The sequence below is a fragment of the Cantharellus anzutake genome (assembly GCF_015039405.1).
Source record: "Cantharellus anzutake strain C23 chromosome Unknown EI90scaffold_81, whole genome shotgun sequence".
NCBI classification, from domain to species: Eukaryota; Fungi; Basidiomycota; class Agaricomycetes; order Cantharellales; family Hydnaceae; genus Cantharellus; species Cantharellus anzutake.
In genome coordinates, this window is record NW_024067031.1 from 119,575 (window position 1) to 139,473 (window position 19,899).

Sequence of the window (19,899 nt, forward strand, 5' to 3'; positions counted from 1 at the left end):
GAAGGCGTGCAATGGGAAAAATGCCAGCGAGCATGCAAGACAGTGCCAAACATAGCGTCCGTCAATCACTTCCTTCTCAGCGGGCGTTCTGATTGATGCGCAAACACTTGACCGAACCCGGCCATACGCAGTGTCAACAATGCCAGGAAAATGCACGTCTGAGAGTGCGATAAGAAATGAGCAGCGCCAGATCTAACTTCTGTCTTCTCTTGCATATAGAGTTCCAGTCGAGGTTCCAGTTGATAACCGAGAACTCGGAGGTTTCAGGTAGCCTAGATAGGTGTCCACATGTGAGTTTTTGGCCAAACGCTGCAAATATAACGCCATGCAACTCACTTTTGTTAATTATTCCTTCTCTTTTCTTGTTCGTGTACTATTCCTATTGGGAATTAAGGTTGTCACTCAATCCTGTTCTAAAGGAAGAGTCATAAGCAGGGAACGGCTTCCCTCAGGGAATTACGATAGAATCCACTTTGGCACCGGCCAGCTTAGGGTATGTCACTACTGTTGACGTACGGTCCCACTCTCTATATACGGCAACCGTATTGTCCAATCACGCCCTCGAACTCCTGGCTACGCTTCCTGATTCACTGCGTTTATCTCTCTTGCTGCACCACAAACCGCCATGAATCTCAATCGCGATGGCACACATTCTCATTCTGCGCATCCACGTCTGTTACACAAGACTGTTTTCTCTTTCGGACTGAGTAGACGCCCAGGCTTGATGTACAACAACAGTCGTTTCTTCAGTTTTATACCGACCGAACCTGAGTGAACCTCTCTCTCTCGCTTTATTTGTTCTCGATGCTTAAAAATGGTATCTCGGGTCTGACGTTAACGCCCTCAAAGCCAGGATTGAGCCTGACCCCGCTCCCATTCGGTATCGGAGAAAGCAGTCAAGATGCCGCGCGGAGGCATGCGATCTGCACACAGAAAGGAGGCTGAGAATACAACTCGATACTTCGTCTATCAACTCTGTCCACCGGGACCACTCTCAATTCTTTACTTCTTTCCGTACCGCAATCCAGCTTCGCAATGCTGATATCCCATGCCTACCATGTACAATGAGTCTTCGTAACCTATCCGCTGCAGATCATCCTTGACACTAGAGCGTTCAGGATGAGATTTCAGTCCTAGGAAGAACCCCCCTCAGCTAGGTTTCCAATTTCTCAACTTGAGGGTGTTTCTGTTCTCAGCGTGGCCATATTTTAAAGTTCGAAACTCTGTCCTTCATCTAGGTTCAACTTGATGATGACGCTTCTGGGCCCGGGACGTACTGGAATAAAGCCTGTGTCGACACAAACCATTTGCTTCTGTGGCGGGAGGATATCATTTTGGTCGCATGCGCGTGTACAGTTCAATGATCTAGGCTCTCGGCTCCACTGACATGTTTATCTATGCTCCCAATCTTTTGCTGTTATTGTCGAGACACCGGACGCGGCTCTAACTGCCAGTCGAGCAAGGATTGCGCAAACTATTCTCGGGCCCAACCTCTGATACCCATTCATGAAGCTGACTATCGAGTGAAAAGTTCTTACACATTGGATTATACAACTACCGAGTTGGGATTATGTCGTTCTTCCTGTGGACGGTGAGGTCGTATATTGGTATGAGGACCGCACCAGCAGTGTACAATTTACAGAAGGCCATCACTCCCCGGGGTCTACTCACTTGGTCTGATTAACACCATTTCCCTTCAAGATCCACTCTGAAGTCTTCCTAGCTTGTTCCTCCTGTTGTTCCTTCGTCAATTCACTCACAGCGGGACGTTTCTCAGGCACGTTAAGGCCCGCCTGAACACCTGGACTGTTGGCAATTCTATCGAGCCATTTCTGTCGATGGACTCGTTAGTTGTGAAGGAATGAAGAACAACATGAGACGTACGGCGAGGTTAGGGAAATCATCGAGGTTATCGATGCCCGACCATGCCCAACCTTTGACCCTATTCCAATGTTCAACAATTAATCAACGCTATCGACTCCTTTAGGATGACGATGACGTGGACGTACCAAGGCCAAACGTTGATATCAGCGATAGAATACTTCCCCTTCCCATATCCAACTAGATAGTCTCGACCTTCATCTTGGGTCAACCTGGCCTCAAGGACGCTATAAAGGCGTTTCGTTTCGGTTATGTAACCTAGGTGGATTCATTCCCAGAAAAGAGATGACGGGAATGGTAGCTTGTTCACTTTCACGAAGGTGAAAGAGAGTGAGGAAGGCGCACATACGGTTTATACCATAGGGGATTTTTTCAGGTGCGTAGCGGTAGAAGTGATTCGCTTGGCCTGTTATCAAACCAGGGGATTTAATTATAACGAAACTCGACGATCTTCAGACTTGACGAACCTTGCATTGGACCAACACCACCATGCTATATGAACAAATCCAAGAAGTTGCGTCAGACTATAGCGCGTTAACACCACATCCGAAAAAATAAACTCACAGCAAAGAATATCCACTGAAGAGCTTCAGATTCCTCATCTGATCCGATCTCAAAACTAATCTTTCTCTCTGGATCCCATCGCTGAACGAGATAAAGAAGTATGGCGGCTGTTTCGAAAACGTTAAAGTGCGATCCGTCTGGGCGGTGGTGGGTCACTGCCGGAATTCGACCATTCGGGTTTATTTGAAGGTACCATGGTTCTTTCTGTTCCAATTTGCTGAAGTCCAGTTTCTAAACGGCAGGGGTATGAGAAGTCAGAGGATGCATTGAGTGCCCGTGATTGGAACGTGAACTTGTGGTGCATACTTTGAAATTGTAGCTCAGTCCTCCATCGGGGTACAATTCTTTGAGAGCCTCTGTGAGATATAGGAGAAACCCGAATCATTAGCGCTCGCAATCGCCACACAGGCTAGCCCATACGCACCAAGAGCTATGGAGACTTTGTGGCCATTAGGGGTCGGAGCAGTGTAAAGGGTCAAAGTAGGCGTCGACATGATCGAGCGAGTAGACAAGAGCCTAGTGAATGTGATTCGGAGTCTCGAAGTGCAGTGCAGGGTGAAAGAGCTTTGAGAGATTCCAAGGGGCTGGTCGAATGGAGGAGCAATGAACGGCTTTGGGGGTCATTTATATAGCAGAAATGTCATTTATCCACCACCATGTGGAGGTGTCGTACATGACAAGAATGGCTCCCTTAGGCTGCCGGGTTTCGTCATTGCTGGTAAGATCAACTTGAGGGGTGAGCCGAGCTGGAACTCATTCCGGAAATCATGCACACGTCGCCGCCACACCCTGCTGGTTATGAGAAAATCTGAATTGACGCAGAGGTGGATTCGTAAGGCGTAAAGAAATGAATAAGGATTCATAATATTTGTTTGGGAAAATGACTAAGCGTATTACAGATACAAAGTGTTCTCGAACTGAATATCTAATTCAAGCAGCAAACTGGGAAATGAGAGGATCGCTGTGCCTTTGGGTCGCTCAGACGTTGGACCATTCGTGCCTCGGAATGATATCCGAGAGTGAAAAGAGCATCACGTACGTAGAGTTCTATACTGTAGGGGCTGGTAACCTGCCTAGATGAAGGTCCTAAATAATTGCAACGAACCGTGGACGGAAGTACAGAGGAAGGCAGTGACGAAGGGAAACCGGACAACAATGAAGATGAGGGTGGAAAGACGATTTGTTCATCAACGATCGCCTTGACGGAAGGATTGGACCAGCGGAAAGAGATGGACTCTCCTAAGAGTGTATGGAGGAGTGGGATGATGGGCTGTTGGGACAAAACGGGCGAGTCTTCGAAAGAAGGGAAAGATTGTATCATATGCGCTGCTAGTGAATTTATATTCGCAAAGATTGTAGGGTGGCAAACCCCAAAGACCCAGGTTATGTCATGAAGTTTGTTCGTGGTGGTGAGGGAAATGGTTTGAATCGGTCAGGTCGAAGGGTGCCATGTCGGGGATGTGTACTGAGTGTGCCAAAGCCGAGTGCGGGCGTTCGAGTCGTCGGAGTCGTCCAAGTTAGAAAGTGAGGTAGTGCCAGTGATACAACCATTAAGAAAGCATGGCGGGTAAAAGCATCACCGGACGTGTCTTCAGAAACTAGGATGCCAGGAAGATTAGTACCCACAATCCCATTGAAACCGGAAATGGGACAGATCATACGGGACTTACCAAGTACGATCCCACCTTATCCTCCGCCACCGCGAATGCCGTTAGTGCAGTCGACCAAGTTCCTATTCACGACTCCCCGATACAACTACTCATCCGCAACGAATCCACGGTCTTCATCAGCATCGCAATCGTACGTACTCCCACAACGATCCTAACAACAATGTCTTGAATAGCGCATCGAAGTCGGTGGTTATTCAACGGTCGATAGAGTCCAAGCGAGAGTTCCTTTCGTATGCTAGAAGGGACTGCTGATGGTGCTACTGGTGGAAGGGATGATGGGAGGGAGGGGATGACAGTTGCAACAGCTGCCCATTGGGGTGTAGTGAAGCGTTCCGAGATTACGCGCGGTGGGATAACGACAGTGATGGTTCAGGAGGAAGGCAGAAAGAAGACTGGCAAACAAAGCCAGGGGCGCGCAGTGAAATGGGCAGGTTGGAAATGAATACGCCTCTAAATGCACCATCAAGTCGGTGTTAAAAAAAAGGAAGCTAGAGGCCTTATCGATTAGTCGTGGTGACGTCCGGGGTGCCAAGAAATCAGTGAAGGTTCAACCTTCATGTTCCTAAATGACATGATCCCGCGTAGCGTGCTCCAAGGAATTCAGGTTGTAAGCAGTACGGTGTGAGGTTGTCAGAGAAATGCCGAGTTCGCCGAGTCGAGGTCGACATCCGAGGGTTGGGTTGCCTGCCCATACCTTGACGTCACCACAACTCAATTGACATTACACAACCTCCGTCGAATCATCCCTCTTGTATTCGGATGGATCAAATCAAAGTTTGTTGTCCCTTACGTATTGGAGGTCGATATCCCCAAACGCAGTTCAAGTCCCCAACTTATCACTAGACTATGTCAACTAGTCGGCTTCGTCTTTTCATTGCACCAGCATTCGTCATCCATCCAAACCTCGGCGTCATCACCTATGATGATATGCAGAAAAATGGGCCAGTACTTTGGCGATGAGCAAGCAATGGCAGGCAAAATGGTTTAGCTGAACAAATGAACACCCGATATAAAAAATTGTAAGATACGACCCTGGTCTGTTATGAGTGTAACGGCTAGCAAACTCTGTGGAGGTATAGTCAACAGTTTCTAACAAAAAAACTGGGATAGAGTTGTCAGTGTTCTCGAGTTGAACGCCCCCTTTCGTGCATGCAGCATGAGCATTATGGTGTGGTTGGCCCATGCCGGGAAATGGAAATGATAAGCGGAATGGGGAAGACCAAAGAACCGAGGCCACTCAATCGCGGACCATTAGTGCATCGAAATGACGCCCGAGATTGGAGAGTGCAGTATGGAGATTGTTGAGCGAGTGAGCCAATCCTGGAGCATGTGCTCCTGGGTTAACAACAACTAGCTGGCGCCAGATTTGAACACATTCTGCAATGGATAGGAGTGCCTCCGAGTGCCGTCCGAGACTGGAAAGAGTTGCATATAGATTGTTGAGTGACGTGGCCAAACCTGGGGTGTATGATCCTGGGTGAACAGCAACTAGCTGGCGTCGGAGTTTGACACTTTCTTCAATGAATGGGAGCGCCTCTGAGTCCCGTCCCAGATTGGAAAGAGCATTGCATAGGTTGCTGAGTGACTTGGCCAAATCCGGGGTGTATGATCCTGGGTGAACAACAACCAGCTGGCGGTAAAGTTTGACGCTCTCTTCGATAAATGGGAGTGCCTCCGAGTGCCGTCCAAGACGGGAAAGAGCAATACGTAGATTATTGAGTGACGAAGCCAAATTCGGGGTGTATGATCCTGGATGAATGGCAACTAGTTGCCGGTAGAGTTTGACGCTTTCTTCAATGAATGGGAGTGCCTCCGAGTGCCGTCTGAGATTGGAAAGAGTGGAAGCTAGATTGCTGAGTGACGTGGCCAAACCTGGGATGTATGATCCTGGGTGGATGGCAACTAGCTGGCGTTGGAGTTTGACACTTTCTTCAATGAATGGGAGCGCCTCTGAATGCTGTCCCAGATCGGAAAGAGCATTGCATAGGCTGCCGAGTAACACGGCCAAATGCGGGGTGTACGATCCTGGATGAACGGCAACTAGTTGCCGGTAGAGTTTGACGCTTTCTTCAATGAATGGGAGTGCCTCCGAGTGCCGTCCAAGATTGGAAAGAGTGACATATAGATTGTTGAGTGACCCGGCCAAATCCGGGGTTGGGTGAACAGCAACTAGCTGGCGTCGGAGCTTGACGCTTTCTTCGATGAATGGGAGCGCCTCCGAGTGCCGTCCCAGATTGGAAAGAGCATTGCATAGGTTGTTGAGTGACCTGGCCAAATCTGGGGTATATAATCCTGGGTGAACAGTAACTAGCTGGCGGTAGAGTTTGGCGCTTTCTTCAATAAATGGGAGCGCCTCCGAGTGCCGTCCAAGATTCGAAAGAGTGCAATATAGATTGTTGAGTGACTCGGTCAAATCCGAGGTGTAGGTCCCTGGGTCCAGACAAACAAGGTCACGGCAGAACACAACGGAATCATTCGCTGCCTCATAAGCCTCATGGGATCTTGAAAAAAAAATCAAATTCCCCACAAGCTGGATAAGCTCATGGGCCAATGCACGAATAGCATCCTTGGACCGGTGCTCAACAGCTGACTAGAATATCATGAGGTAGTTTCATTAATACAATTGATAACACATGCCTTAGCCCACTTGGGTAGTGACGAGATACTAATGTAGCCCTCCATTCTCACACAGACTTCCACCCAGCGAGTTGCTTCTTGAGTGAGAAATACAGCAACTGACACAGCAAGCCCCTCCTCCGGTTCCTGGACTCCACTGAGGTGATGGACAATATGGCGACATGCATAATGAAAGTGCTCGGATAACTCCTCTCGAGGAATGCGCGGCATTTCGTCTTTTTTGGACAGATTTTCAATCAGTCCTAAGCCCTCTACAGAGGAAAGATCCTGGATGAGAATCTCGGTACATCGCAGGGCAACCTTGGCATTCTCTGTCTGCACACCTACTGGACCGCAGCTGGGGTTGATTGATCGGGGATCAATCCGATCGATGATGAAGACACGGAAGGATTGGTGTAAGATTCGAACTGGAACATGATGATCCCCAACCACTGAGAGGAGAGGTGCGAGTTCTGCCAACACATATTGAACAGAAGATTTGAGGAAAGGTGACAAAATGGCGTCCCAAGCTGCGACAGATAGAGGTTGCTGCGCAACGAAGATTGCTCCCATCACGATTGGGTAGTCATATGCAAACTCTTCATCCTCCCAATCGCACTTCTTCAGAATGCTTGTATACAAGCGATCCATCATTCCCTCAGCAGGGACCTTTGATCGTTTGGCACCAGTGTCGAGCAGGCCCTCTAACGTCTTCATAGGATTCTTGTTGGCCATCCTCATGTAGCGAAAGATGGTGCTGATCCAAACAAACAAACCATTTGCTTGTTCTGAGATCTCCTGTACTTTCTTATCCTCGTCCTGAAGATTATGGCGTACATCCGGATGTACTTTCTTCAGCACTTGCAGCTGGGAATGTATGTATGTAGTACAGTCCTTCAAATTTGCCCCATCCGAAAGATCAATAGTGAGACGATCGATTGGGCAATTAGGGGAGAGGTAGCGATTCACGAGATCAAACTGTCTCGATGTGATGAAGAATTTAATGGAAGATGGTAGCCTGGGCACCCCTTCCCTAAGAATTTCGGCAAGAGGCTCAAACGCTTCTTTATCGCATTCATCTAACGCATCAATGATGACCACCATAGGACGGTCGGGAGATGGAGGTTTATGTCGGAGAGGCGAAGCCACCAAATTCTCGAATTGCTTCGCGAGTAGGGCCGTTGAGAGGGCAGGGTCTTTTCGCAGAGCAGAGATAATGAAAGTGTGGTAAACCGGGTCATGGTCTGCTAAAGCCCGAGCTATGCCGCTGAATAGAGAATCGGGCCGTGACCGTTCGCCAGCTTTGAAGAAGAAGTGCAGTAACAGGGTAACGTCCTTTTCACTCGCACACCGTTCTGCTATCGTGAGCGTAATCGAAGTCTTGCCGGCACCGGCCACAGCTGTCAGTAGCATTAACCGGTTCTCACTCTCCCCAGTGTTGCGGCACCATGTCATAATATGCTCGGTGAGATCCACCCTAGTGCCTTCTAGGCATGCCTGAGTCGAATCATCGTGGGGATAGGAGGGAATCGGAGACTATCCAGAATTTTGTCGTCCTGTAGACGACGTTCTATCGCCGCTAATTTGGCACCGCCTATTAGGTTCGTCCTAAGCTGCATCGGCCGGAAATCAGAATAACAATAATTATGGGTCGGTACTGTGGGGAAACCTACCTGAAACGATGTCAATGCTTTGTCAAAATCTTTCTTTAGGTCATCGATCCTTCCTGGGTCTCTCAAGTAGGACAATGCATTCATGAAAGCCGGTCGTTTCTCCAATTTTTTCAGTCTTCGATCGATGTCGGACTTGATCTTCCGTAGCGCGCTAGGACTTGATGTAAGCAACGGTGTCGGGGACAACCAAAAAATAAATACAACTTACTCATCAAGCTTCGTGATACTCTCCACCCACGGCTTTGCCTCTTCCGCTGATGGATCGTAGGATTTTATGGCTAAAATCACCTCGGTCACATTGTCGACTACGTGTTGACCAAAATTAGCCCATTCCTTCTTGCTGTCCTTGAACTTCTAAGTACGTGGCGCAAACTAGTGTGAGCTTGCATTCAAGACCGGTCACAAACCATTGCTGACCTGAACCTCGTCGAGGATGGAGAGTGCACCGCCAGTCGCCATTTTTAGTGGGGGACACCAATCAGCCGTATTATTGACCACCCGGAGGATTGGGACCGCTATGGCACCACCCGCTACGAGGAGATCATCGATCTTTTGCCTGAGGACCTCAGCCTTTTGCTGCAATGACATGGTCGATAGCGGACAAGTGAACGGAGAGTGCGCAATACACGTGTGAGCCCCTGATACTCAAAGCCACGGGGCCTCCGCCTGATTATGGAAGGATATGATATATGCATTTACTTTAGTAGAGGCTGGATTCTGCCTAGCATTTAGTCTAATCCAATGTCAACGGCGAATTCTAGCATGCGCGTTGGCATGACCCAGACTGGTTATAGCGGCGAGAGAATTAGTATGACCCCTGCTTGTTGACTTATAGGACCTCATATGTAAGTCGTAATCAGGCACGAGTTGCAGCGATCGCTTCGTACCGAGGGCCCACGGTAAGCGCCCCACGACGTTTCACGACGGTCATCCCGTTCCTCAAGGGGAGCGATTAGCTTTTAATTAAGCTCTTAGGATGCAGGCAAGTGGGTGTCGGCTGTACGTCAAAGCTTGTCATTTTTCAGCTATCGTTTTCTGGAGGCGGTGAAGCTGTTTTCGTGGCGCTTGTGGAACCAATACCCGTTCTACTTGTTGTGCCGCGTCATATTCGATCATGCTCCGGTCGCCACTAGTCGGGGTGACTACCCGTCGGTGAATAAATTGGCCCCCATAAGTACTTCAACTACTTCCCAACACATTGATATAATAATAATATAGCGCCGCTGTGCCACGCGATTTCAGTGCAGGCTGGCATCCCTAGTGTCTCGTCATGGTCGTCCCATCCCTCATCGTAGAGGCACGATCGGCTTTTATTTGGGATGTGGGTATCAGCTGTGCGCCAAAGCTATTCAGACAGTATAAAAAGGCTTACATTCCTAGCTATCGTTGAAGTCGTTTTCCGCAACCCAATATATTTTCCTTTTGGTCTCTGGACAGCGCCTTGAAAGGCTCCACTGTACCTGCGCGCTGCAAGCATCCCACGAGGCCTCGACCCATTCGGTGGGGTTGTTCCAGTGCCGCTTGTGGGCCAACACTGTGCCACTTGGTTGTGGCCTTGATGCGTCACATTCGATCGTGCTCTGGTCACCGCTGGGTGTGCATGACCACCCATCGCTGAATAAGATTAGCCGCTACTTGTACACTACTTCCCAACGCATTGATAGAAGAATAAAATCTCAACATACTCCATACATTACAGCAAATATCAACGATGGTGAAGCCAAGCTCCCCTATACAGTACCACATACCCTACACCCTAGACGTGCCAGCCGCTTTGCCTCCGCTTCCCCCGCCATCCAATAGTGCGCTGCACCGACCAATAATAGTGCCAATATCGAGAAGTGAGTTTTAGGGACGTATGGCTTATTATCGTATCTACATATGACGGAATAAAATGCCACATTTCAAGTCCAGCAAAACAGAGCGGGATTCAGCCTCAAGCATAACCCAACTTTGAAACTGAGAAAAAGAACGAATTAACACTGGTATCGAGAATACCAGAAAGGGCAGACTGACAATAACCCGATGGGAATACTGCAGCGCGTTCAAGATCAGATCAATATTTTATCCGTGTGCTCGCCACAATAACAACAACGAGCGAGAAGCAGACAGAAGAACAAACACCCAATAATCAAAGCTTAAGTGCCTTAAGAAGTCTCGGCAAATCAGGCGTTCCAAATCCAGTTGCAGGGTCCCAACCTCTCGTCGCATTGAACCCTGTCGTTCCACAACCTGGGTTGCTACCCGTAGTGATGTCGTTCAGGATGCCCGGTTTGAGAGAGTAAATCCACGGGTTGCTGCCCGTGTTGAGCGTAGCGCTTCGGTGAGCGGGTGCCTGAGGAAGGGAGAAACAAACAAACGTACAGAAATCCGAGGGGTCTGCGACCTTTGGAGAGTAGAGCATCGTTTAAGAGCGCGATCTAAGACGCAAGTATACCTCGTTGCTTAGGCCTGCGAGGGAGAGAATGAAAAAGGAAATGGAACTCACTATCGCAGCAAAAGTAGGTGTCGAAGCGCTCGTACCCGAGACACGTATGACTTTCCCTTGATACACGATAAGATACCGATAGCCCCTGCACAGAGGATGAGTGAGAATCCATCAGATCAAGCAATCCCTCGAGGATGAAGGAAACCAGACGCAAAAAGAAACCCACTGAGCCGCAACATCAGGATAGGCTCTCCCATTCTTGTTGAACAATCCTTCATACGTGCTTCCGAGTGTTTTAAGGTATCTCGGTACTGCACGGTGTTGGTACCATGGGCGGGGGAAGTAATCACTAAACCCCCCTCCGGAGGAGCGAACTGTTGTTCCGGGAATTTGGTACGTCAGTCGTGACGCTTCAAGCAGCACGACTTAATGTTCAGCACAGATATATGGAAAATACATAGAAAACTCACTATGGGCACCCACCAGGGAAGATAGGCACGAACCTATTGGGGGTGAAACAAGCTCCTGTTTCCCCCACGCGGCCTACACCTCCATCGCCCGAGGCATGCAGAGCGCTAACACCCCGCGTCCCCAGTGCAGCGTAAAGCTTGCACACACGTCGGGCGTAGTTGATCGGAACTGTATCCTCATCCTCACCTTCATATAATTTCGAAAATTCCGCGGTCCCCACATGAGTGTTAGAGTGAAAATTTTGGGTTCAGGGAAAAATAGGATGCAGAGACTCACCATAACTGGTAGTCAACACTTGAGGAAGATCCTTTGTTTTCTCCCTAAGGAGGTAAGTGAGAAAAACGTCGTAGCTGTGGATTGTGATAATTTTAGTTGATTCATATGAATACGGGTTTGGCATCCGCTCACGGTTCATTGCCGTTATCCTCATAGCTGATGCTCCGGCTCGTATTTGGCCGCAACCATATGTACTGTAGAATACGAATTAAGAAGAAATGGTGTTACAATAGTTAAAATGGTACTGATTTAAGCTGCACGTACTTTGCTTGACAGGGTACTGCCATCAAAACAGATTTCAAGGGGTGATTGAGTAGCCCGGAATCCCCATTGCGCAGAGGTGAGGTAGCTCACCGAGATCCCTCCCGCGAATTGGACATCCAAATCCTGTGAACTTAAAAGGAACACCAAAAGACCAAGGGGTTAGTGTTCAAATTCTATACGTGAAAAGGAAGAGAAACAAGAAAAGCGGAGAAAGTGGGAATGGAAGAAGCGAGATTCAAAGGGACTTACAGCCTCGATGCCAGCCTCGGAAATGTTCTGAGAGTTGATTGCTCCTACGTAACAGCGACAACAAGAGAGAGAGGGAAAGTATCAATGTTTGCTTCGATGATAACGAAATGCCACAACGATGAACTTTACCGTTGATAAGCTCTACATGGAGAGTACTCTTCAGTGCTGGACGATAGAAAAACTGTTTAAGGTCAGCAAGGTTCGCATATTGCTCGAGGTACATAACATCATATTTTAGTTTATACAGTTTTCTAATGGGGATTCCGAGAGCGAGACAATTAAGATGTGATGATACCTACTCGGTGATACCGATTGAACTTCGCGTTCCTTTAGCCTTGTACGCATCGGTGCGATAGAGCGTTTTGAGCTCTGGGAGCGACATGTTTGGTTGTGGTACTGGGGCTGGGGCGGGACCGCTTTGCTGGTTGAAGGAGCCATCGTCAACTATCAAAGATGACAAGAGAGGTCGACCAGAAGGGAAGAAGTTCGTAGGCTGAACGACGTCGATATGGTCGTGAAGGTGAGCAGGAAAACTATATGATGTTGTGCGAATCGCAGTGGTTTGCATATATTGAATAGGTTGTGTCGAGAAGTTTCTCTGAAATTTCAATGGTGGTCTTGAGTGAGATCCAATCATTTGCGGGTGTTCGAGCGCGTCGCCTGTGATATCTATGCCGTGCGCGATAAGGAAAGATTCGAGGAGGATGATACTGTCTGAGTGAGGAGCGGAGAACTCTTCGACCTCTTCTTTGGTCAAGTGCTCAGTCCATCGGGGGCTGGATCGCTTATTTCAAGCAATGCGGATTCAACCTGGTGAAAGTAAGGTTGGGCGAGCCCAAAACGGAGAGTGATGGGAATGTGAGGCGAAAGAGTGCCATGGTGGGACCATCCCCGTGGCAGTCGGATCAAGCTCTTCTCGACAAAATGGTGTGCTGGAAGTGCGATGCACACTCGAATCAATAAGGGGAGGGCAGAAACGAACAACGCCAACGAGGGAACCATTCCGAGATATCTTCTGCTCAACTGCTCAAGGACTGAAAACGGGGGGGGGGGACACGGGCGCATTGCAGAGAGGCCAGATGCGATCCTTGAATCCACATTGTGGGCGGGGAAGAATAGCTGGATGGATGCCTTTGAGGAACATCTTTGAAGGGAAGCAAAGTGACTTCCCCGCAAGAGGGAGGTGCAACTCCTATACAGTTCGAACGCCACAAAGTGGATGAGGAATCAAGAGGGATCGCTGACGATGTGCCAATGCGGAGTGATCTAGATATAAAGCTAACGTAGACTGCATAATGTACGTATATAGCACACAATATGTGATACGCTTAATTCTTCTCTGCCATAGGCAACCAGTGACCAGCCTCTATGGTCTCCGTCATGCACGCGAGACTCAACCGATTCCAACAAGATCATATTGGACAGACGGTACGAGGGCGGGGCTGAGCTGAGACCAATGCATCACACGTTCGCCTCGACTCTCCAGCTCAAAAGCGAAGGACTCAGAGTGTCAGAAAAAGAGTGTTGGTATGGCGAGGTTGGGTGTTGGAATATTTGGAGGGACTGGTAGGTGGATTAGGTTTAGAACTTGAACCGCCCAGTCCTGAATTTGTTCCTTAGATATGTTTCGCCACTCGCCCAAGATTGAAGTGCGTCTCAAAAATTACGTAAATATCCTCTCCTTTTAACTTTCCTGCATGATGTCTGCGTGCTCGGGAAGCGTTCAATATACTCCAAGGAGCTTAGAGCATCTGGCGAGAAGAGGAAAAGCCAGGTTATGTGACACGAATTTATTTAATTTATTCCCACGGCCACAAGTCGTTCGACATCAGGCTGGTCAACCCTCTCTCGGAGACGTTAAGAGGTGGGGTATTTGGCTGAATAAAATAGGCCTAATGGGCCAAAACGAGGCTGTATATCCAAGGATATACAAATCCCAAAGTGCGGCGAACCGGGGAAAGTTGCGCGAACATTCATGTATATCCTTGTATATACATAGACATTCATGTATATCCACCATGTATATACCAGCCGGGTCAATATGTAGTGGTATATACAGGTGGCACCTGAATACATTTGCCGCGGCTGCCGATGTCATGTGGTCCGTTGCCACATGTTACTGCGGAGTTGTCCGAATTTATTGTTATATTGTTATATCAATCTCTCTCCTCTCGGTCGATGTTGGGTCCCCTGCTTTGCAGGTTGCTTAACGTGGCTTGGGCCACTGCGGGCTGAAGGTGAGACCCTCTCTTTTCATATTTCATACGTTCTTCCGTTCGACCGTCGCACCTCTTGCGTTTTTAATGTCCTTCACCTCTCCTTATCGCGAGGCGGAGGCGAGAGTATCGCCGTTGTTTGTCCTGACAAATACTGTATCCTGAGTATCATAGTGCTGCAAATTTGCTGCATTGCGCCCTTTCCTGTCGATGACGTGGACTTTATGCTTCTGACGCGCGAGCTCCTCTGTCTCCTTCAGTCATCCATATCATCCTGTCGCTTCCGCTTCCCGTCACGTCGCCATTCTATGCTTAGTGTGATCTTCAAGTCTATATGGCTGGGATACCGGCAGTCCGTCCCCCTGGAATGTCTCAAACACGCCCTCCACGACACCTGTCTCTCCTGGGCCGCATCCCCTCAATGTTAAGTACTCTCCCGCATTTAGGTTAAGTCCGGTGGCCAACCAATTTCTCGATATCATGAAGGATTTCAAAGTCGATCCTCACGCTTGGCTGTACACTATTGAATTCCATGACCAACGCTCTCATCGTAACAGGATGCCACTTCTGCAAAGCAACCCGTCAAACTTGCTGGTGTCATTAAAGTTTTGGGTTGAACTGGCTCTCGCGGAGGTGTGACCCAGGTCTGCAGATTTCTGCAGCTCATCCGCAGGGCCTAACGTCACCCACAGGTTCGTATTGAGTTGATGGACGAGATGCAACGCTCTATCATTCGAAACGTCAAGGTACCAGTTCGTGAGTCGGATGTCCTTGCCCTCTTGGAGTCTGAGCGTGAATTCAGCTCAGTGTGTCCAGTGACTTGCTAGACAGTAACAATATCCGCTGATGATAATTTTCGGCGTTGATTTTCTTTTTCAACCCTGTGCATCTATTGAGATTTGCATATTGAAGAGTTTGACCTATGTTCCGCTATCAATTCCACATGGGAATGAAGCACCTTCAGGTTGATTCCACGCTTGTCGTTGTGTATTGAAGCCGAAGGTAAGCGGGAAAAGTACCATTTGCAGACATACTGTTACTCTGCACACAGAGTCACTAACCACTCCCGATATTACGCAATTGGCGACGCTGAAAATTTGTCATCATCTTCCCTTTCAGGTTGCTTACATGCTTTCTTTTACGTCATCTCGCCTGTCCCTTCTCTCTTTTATTTTCCGCTCCCCATTTGTCCTCCTGTTCCAGAACTTCACTTCGACTTTAAACCCAACTATGCGAAATACACAGTCCGATGGAAACAGTCTCCACTGAAGTTGGCTTACTCCACAATGTTCAACAATTGCCAAGGACTCACTCTTGATCAAGTAGTGATTGATTGTAGAGAGGATGTCTTCTCACATGGGCAGCTGTACACTGCGCTAAGCTGTGTGCGACATAGGTCTCATGCGATGCTGTTCTTGCCCGAGTCAAAGCTGGATGATGCGAATGTAGTATACAGAAGACTTTTGGGTTAACGTTAACCTGGCTTGCTATGTTACTTGAATGAATGGACGGCAATTGTTGTATGTACTTTGTTTCAATGAATGTAAACTTCTGTACAGGTTAGCCCAAGACAAATGTAGCGGGGCTTTGCTGCCAGTCATTGGCAGCAGTCCTCTCATGCCGAGAGGTTTCTGATGGTCTATCTGACCATCTATCTATAATTTTATTGGCTCCTTAGCCCAAGGAGCCGCTGCTGTTTCTGGAAGCACCCTGCGCTTCCTTCCTTCTTTCCTTTTCCCTATGGAAAGCCAATCTGCTTTCCTCTCAGTCCGCGAGGCTGGAGATGGTCTAGGTGACCATCTCTCCACCGGTTTTGCACCGGTATTATAACTCTTTGAGCTCAGCTGAGAGCTGAGCTCAGGAAGCGCCCTGCACTTTGTCGCATCCAGGGTTTTTTCAGATTTCAAGCCCTTACTCTTTTTTCCACTCATTCTGAGAGGTTTCAGATGGTCTGTGTGACCATCTCTCCACTGGTTTTACGCCGGTATTAAGACTCTTTGAGCTCAGCTGAGAGCTGAGCTCTGGAAGCGCCTGCGCTTTGCCATATTCTGGGTACATCGAGGATATGGCCCTTACTTCTTTCCCTTTCATTCCAGAAGGCTAGATACGGTCCCAGTGACTGTATTCCTTTCTTAGCTTATGCTGAGAGCTGACTCTCAGAAGTGCCCTGCGCTTCCTCCTGTTTATGGGCCTCTTGACTCTGAGGCTCAACCGGTTCCTCTTATTCTGTGAGGTTATAGGTGGTCTATGTGGTCACATCTTTACCAAGTTTATTATGGCTCAGCTTTCCACGGTATCGTTTCAGTTTAATCAGTACCATCGTATCTGAAGGCTGCCATGTATGGCCTTCACTCGCTGCCGTGGCATCCGTTTTTTTTTTAGATTTTCTTGAATGTCTTTCCCTGTATCGTGTTGTTGCAAGAAAGATGATCAAATTCCATTGATGAGAACGGAATAAGTGGGCAGTGCAGAGTCCTGCAAAGCGCGAAGCGCAAGCACTCTAGTGATTTAGAGTGTGCACATCATTGTATAAACCTATTGTAAAGAAGCTTCTCAAGTCATCAGGTGCATAGCAGCAACCCACTAGGATGTCGCACACGCCTGAAACACAACATAGTTACATCTTTTTTTAAGCTTTGCAACCGCCACAATCCCCTCTGTAACAGGAGGGATGCTACACACGCATGTCCCCTCCTATACATATAACCCTCCCCGTTATCATCCGAGTCATCAAACAACCTCTTTATTCCATTGTATTTTCCATCTTTCCCTTGTTAACATGCATGCAAGAACTCACCGGGGGGTTGCGGGAAGGGGTTGACTGTCTATTCATACAGCGAACAGAAAACGAAATGATGAATTAAAAAAAAAAGGGTAGAAAGAAACAGAAAGAAACAGAAAAAGGGAAAAGAGACAAGGAGGAACCCGAGTTGGGCCCATGCTTAAGTATAACCATCCCCAGGTCTGTGTGCAAGAACTGATGTGGGAAGTTGCCAATACTTACGGGGAGATCTGAAGGCATAGTTGGACTATATATATATATATGCGGAGTTGTCCAAAATATATTGTTATATTGAATGCCAAGCCCCAGATGTATATATAAAACATTCTAATCTAGAGATGCACCACCTGCCTCAGCTGCCTCTATTAACCGTGCAAGCATTTCATCTTCTTCCTCTGAACCATTCAATTCAAACATATCACTCTCGTTGCTGTCGGACCTGACAGAACCATCATCAGGCACCCTGTGGACTGGGGGTGAATGGTTTGGGTTATGATGTTTAGCAAGAGCCTGAACTTTGGGCAGACTATGGAACGCGTGAAGAGAGGGTGGAGGGTCATTGGGAGCCCAATCTTTTGTACCAGCGGAGATCTCGAAAGTTTTGGTACTTCCTTCCCAGCAATTTTGTAGCTTATGAAGCCTGTGAATCCGCATGAGGGAAAAAAAGGCAACATCAACATCACTTCCAAGGGCAGCAAAGTATAGGTGAACGGCTCGGTAACTCTCCTCCCATATCCATTGACGGAGATTGGCATGTTCAGCCTCGCATCTGGCAATCTCAGATTGGCAGCTGACAACCATCTGTGCCAAAGGGATACCTTCCTTTACACATGGATCAGTGAGCCATGTCGGTAGCTCTTCAAACTGTGAAGGATCACAATCTTGCCATATATCTTGATCTACATCCAACTTATAGAGACCCTCCTTTCTGAGCGGTGAGGGAAGCCATGCATCTTCGGCAACCCCATTTCTCCCTCTCATCTCAGCCAATTGTAAGATCTTATCGTTATACTTCTTCAGAGTGGCATCAACTCCAGCCGAACAACGAGAGACTGCTTTGTCCACATGATCTTGTAAACTCTGGTCAGCAACTCGTCCTCCATGAGATTGATCAAGTCGTTGCAGCTCCTGTTTTCTTGCATGTAATTTGCGGAGTAACTGATCACGCAGCACATGAAGGTTCAAAAAGCCATTTGCCCATACATCCTTCTCTGCCTTCTTGAGTTCCTCATGTGTATCATCCTTAGCCTGCAACTCCTTTGTGGCCTTCTCTACAGAACTCCTCAGCCTCGCGATGCTGCTGTCAAGGACATCAACGCGTTCCTGCCAATCTGCTGGGGGGGGTTCCGCCACTGAATCAGAGCCGGTAGGCATATTGCACCTCAAGTCTTCTAGAAGTGACCTAGAACTCTCAATGGTTGCCTTCCAGCCCATGATGGCCTCAATCTTGGTGCGGACGGGAGTCTTAGTTTGCCGAGCTTGAGGCTTCGAGTGATACTGACGCTGTGCCTTGAAATGTTCCAGCATGTCATCCACATTCTGCTCCTTGAGGGCCTGTTGAGCCGACTCAAGACGTTTCTTGGCATTTGTGATGTGATGGTGCAACCAATTCCCCAAATCCAGGCACTTCGTATCAGTGATATGGCTCATCTGCATGTCAAGCACAAAGAGACAACGGTGGTACCCCGCAACCTGAAGACTTGGTATGAGCTGTCGCAGTTCACTCCAAAAACGCTCACACACTTCACCATCCGAAAGACCCCAGACACGATCCTTCCGAGGGTGATACCATAGCTGACAAGCCCATTGATGTCCATAGGTGTGAAAGATAGAGATGCCCCACACCAGACGTGACCGCCACTCAGGTGCAATGTTCCACTTGTGAAGCACACGATCAGTCTGGCAACCAATGTCATACAGGCACCCGATGGTCCACGATGAAGGGAGATGCTCTATAAGCTTCCCGAGTAATGAAAGTATGTAGAACTGTTGTTCCCCTGGAGTCCAAATGCTGACGTAGAATAACGGTATGCCGTGACGATGTCAGGGCACACCCGCCTGACCCGGGTCCACCTGGACCCACCCAGCCACACCACACCCGCTCCCCACTGTCTATCCCCCTCCCCCCTCCTTCCTCCCTCTCCTCCCCCTTCTTTTCCCTCTTCCTTCCCCTTTCTTTATTTCATTCTTCTCATCTTCCTCTTCCTGTTTATTTCTTTCTATCTACACGGACCACCTTCCTTTGTATCGATGTACTATTGACCCATCTGGCCCACACACCCTGGACGGCTTCCCGCTGTGCCCAGCACGCGCGCATGCAGCGGACACTCTCGGGATCCCCCACGGGGACACCCGGATGCCTGCAGCTGCCTCCGAGGATGACGTGGCACTCGTCATGTGACTCAAGCCGCATGTACATAAATGTACCTGAAGTGGGAACTGAAGAAGTAACCTTCTTCTCACATTCTCCACTTCAGTCTGAGTGGCCAGGGACCACTGTCCCGGATCGGGCCTGCCAGTACGCACGCCTGCCCCACACCCCACGACGGTGTCATATCCATGCATACCCGACCCCGACCCGACTTCCGGACCTCCACCCTCTTCACCTCCGGAGTCATAACCTACCGTTGCCGTTCCGATACTCACCTTCGGTCCTGGCAAACACACCTCCACCCTCCCACCACCCTCCTACGCTTCCCCCGTCCGCTCCGATACTCACCTTCGGACCTGACTACTCTCCTTTCCGCCACTCCTTCTCCCCTTACCTGTCCCCTCTCTCCTCCCTCCGTTACTCCTCCGCCACCCTTCC

The 19,899-nt window shown here is 48.7% G+C and overlaps 6 protein-coding genes across 6 annotated transcripts; 1 reads left to right on the forward strand and 5 right to left on the reverse strand.

Annotated features, from left to right (window-relative positions):
* Nucleotides 1–1,646: 1,646 nt before the first annotated feature.
* EI90DRAFT_3080026 (glutathione S-transferase) lies at nt 1,647–3,222 on the reverse strand. Its single transcript, XM_039061862.1, is given in 11 exon segments — nt 1,647–1,832; nt 1,885–1,942; nt 2,010–2,139; nt 2,231–2,287; nt 2,349–2,373; nt 2,403–2,405; nt 2,449–2,676; nt 2,752–2,801; nt 2,870–2,981; nt 3,027–3,048; nt 3,063–3,222. The coding sequence occupies 9 exon segments, from the start codon at nt 2,937–2,939 to the stop codon at nt 1,668–1,670; spliced, it is 786 nt and encodes a 261-aa protein (XP_038910481.1). The 5' UTR covers nt 2,940–2,981; nt 3,027–3,048; nt 3,063–3,222; the 3' UTR covers nt 1,647–1,667.
* Nucleotides 2,606–3,230, forward strand: EI90DRAFT_3080031 (uncharacterized protein; the record flags this gene model as incomplete). The annotated part of the gene is given in 4 exon segments (XM_039061863.1): nt 2,606–2,676; nt 2,752–2,801; nt 2,870–3,165; nt 3,179–3,230. Coding segments are annotated over 2 exon segments (169 nt in total), but the record flags the coding sequence as incomplete, so codon positions are not given.
* Nucleotides 3,231–4,965: 1,735 nt separating this feature from the next.
* Nucleotides 4,966–8,531, reverse strand: EI90DRAFT_2590442 (uncharacterized protein). The gene is made up of 3 exons (XM_039053278.1): nt 8,405–8,531; nt 6,753–8,339; nt 4,966–6,705 (listed from the first exon to the last, which is right to left on the reverse strand). The coding sequence occupies exons 2-3, from the start codon at nt 8,184–8,186 to the stop codon at nt 5,353–5,355; spliced, it is 2,787 nt and encodes a 928-aa protein (XP_038910483.1). The 5' UTR covers nt 8,187–8,339; nt 8,405–8,531; the 3' UTR covers nt 4,966–5,352.
* A 2,004-nt stretch (nt 8,532–10,535) lies between these two features.
* Nucleotides 10,536–12,970, reverse strand: EI90DRAFT_3131824 (peptidase S8/S53 domain-containing protein; the record flags this gene model as incomplete). Its single annotated transcript, XM_039064427.1, has 12 exons — nt 10,536–10,701; nt 10,769–10,824; nt 10,893–10,977; nt 11,059–11,257; nt 11,316–11,489; nt 11,580–11,653; nt 11,712–11,773; nt 11,844–11,966; nt 12,093–12,136; nt 12,222–12,343; nt 12,392–12,876; nt 12,935–12,970. The coding sequence occupies 12 exons, from the start codon at nt 12,968–12,970 to the stop codon at nt 10,536–10,538; spliced, it is 1,626 nt and encodes a 541-aa protein (XP_038910484.1).
* Nucleotides 12,971–17,858: 4,888 nt separating this feature from the next.
* EI90DRAFT_2829729 (uncharacterized protein) lies at nt 17,859–18,275 on the reverse strand (the record flags this gene model as incomplete). Its single annotated transcript, XM_039053607.1, has 1 exon — nt 17,859–18,275. A coding segment is annotated over one exon (417 nt), but the record flags the coding sequence as incomplete, so codon positions are not given.
* A 498-nt stretch (nt 18,276–18,773) lies between these two features.
* Nucleotides 18,774–19,094, reverse strand: EI90DRAFT_2854591 (uncharacterized protein; the record flags this gene model as incomplete). Its single annotated transcript, XM_039053763.1, has 1 exon — nt 18,774–19,094. A coding segment is annotated over one exon (321 nt), but the record flags the coding sequence as incomplete, so codon positions are not given.
* Nucleotides 19,095–19,899: the final 805 nt, after the last annotated feature.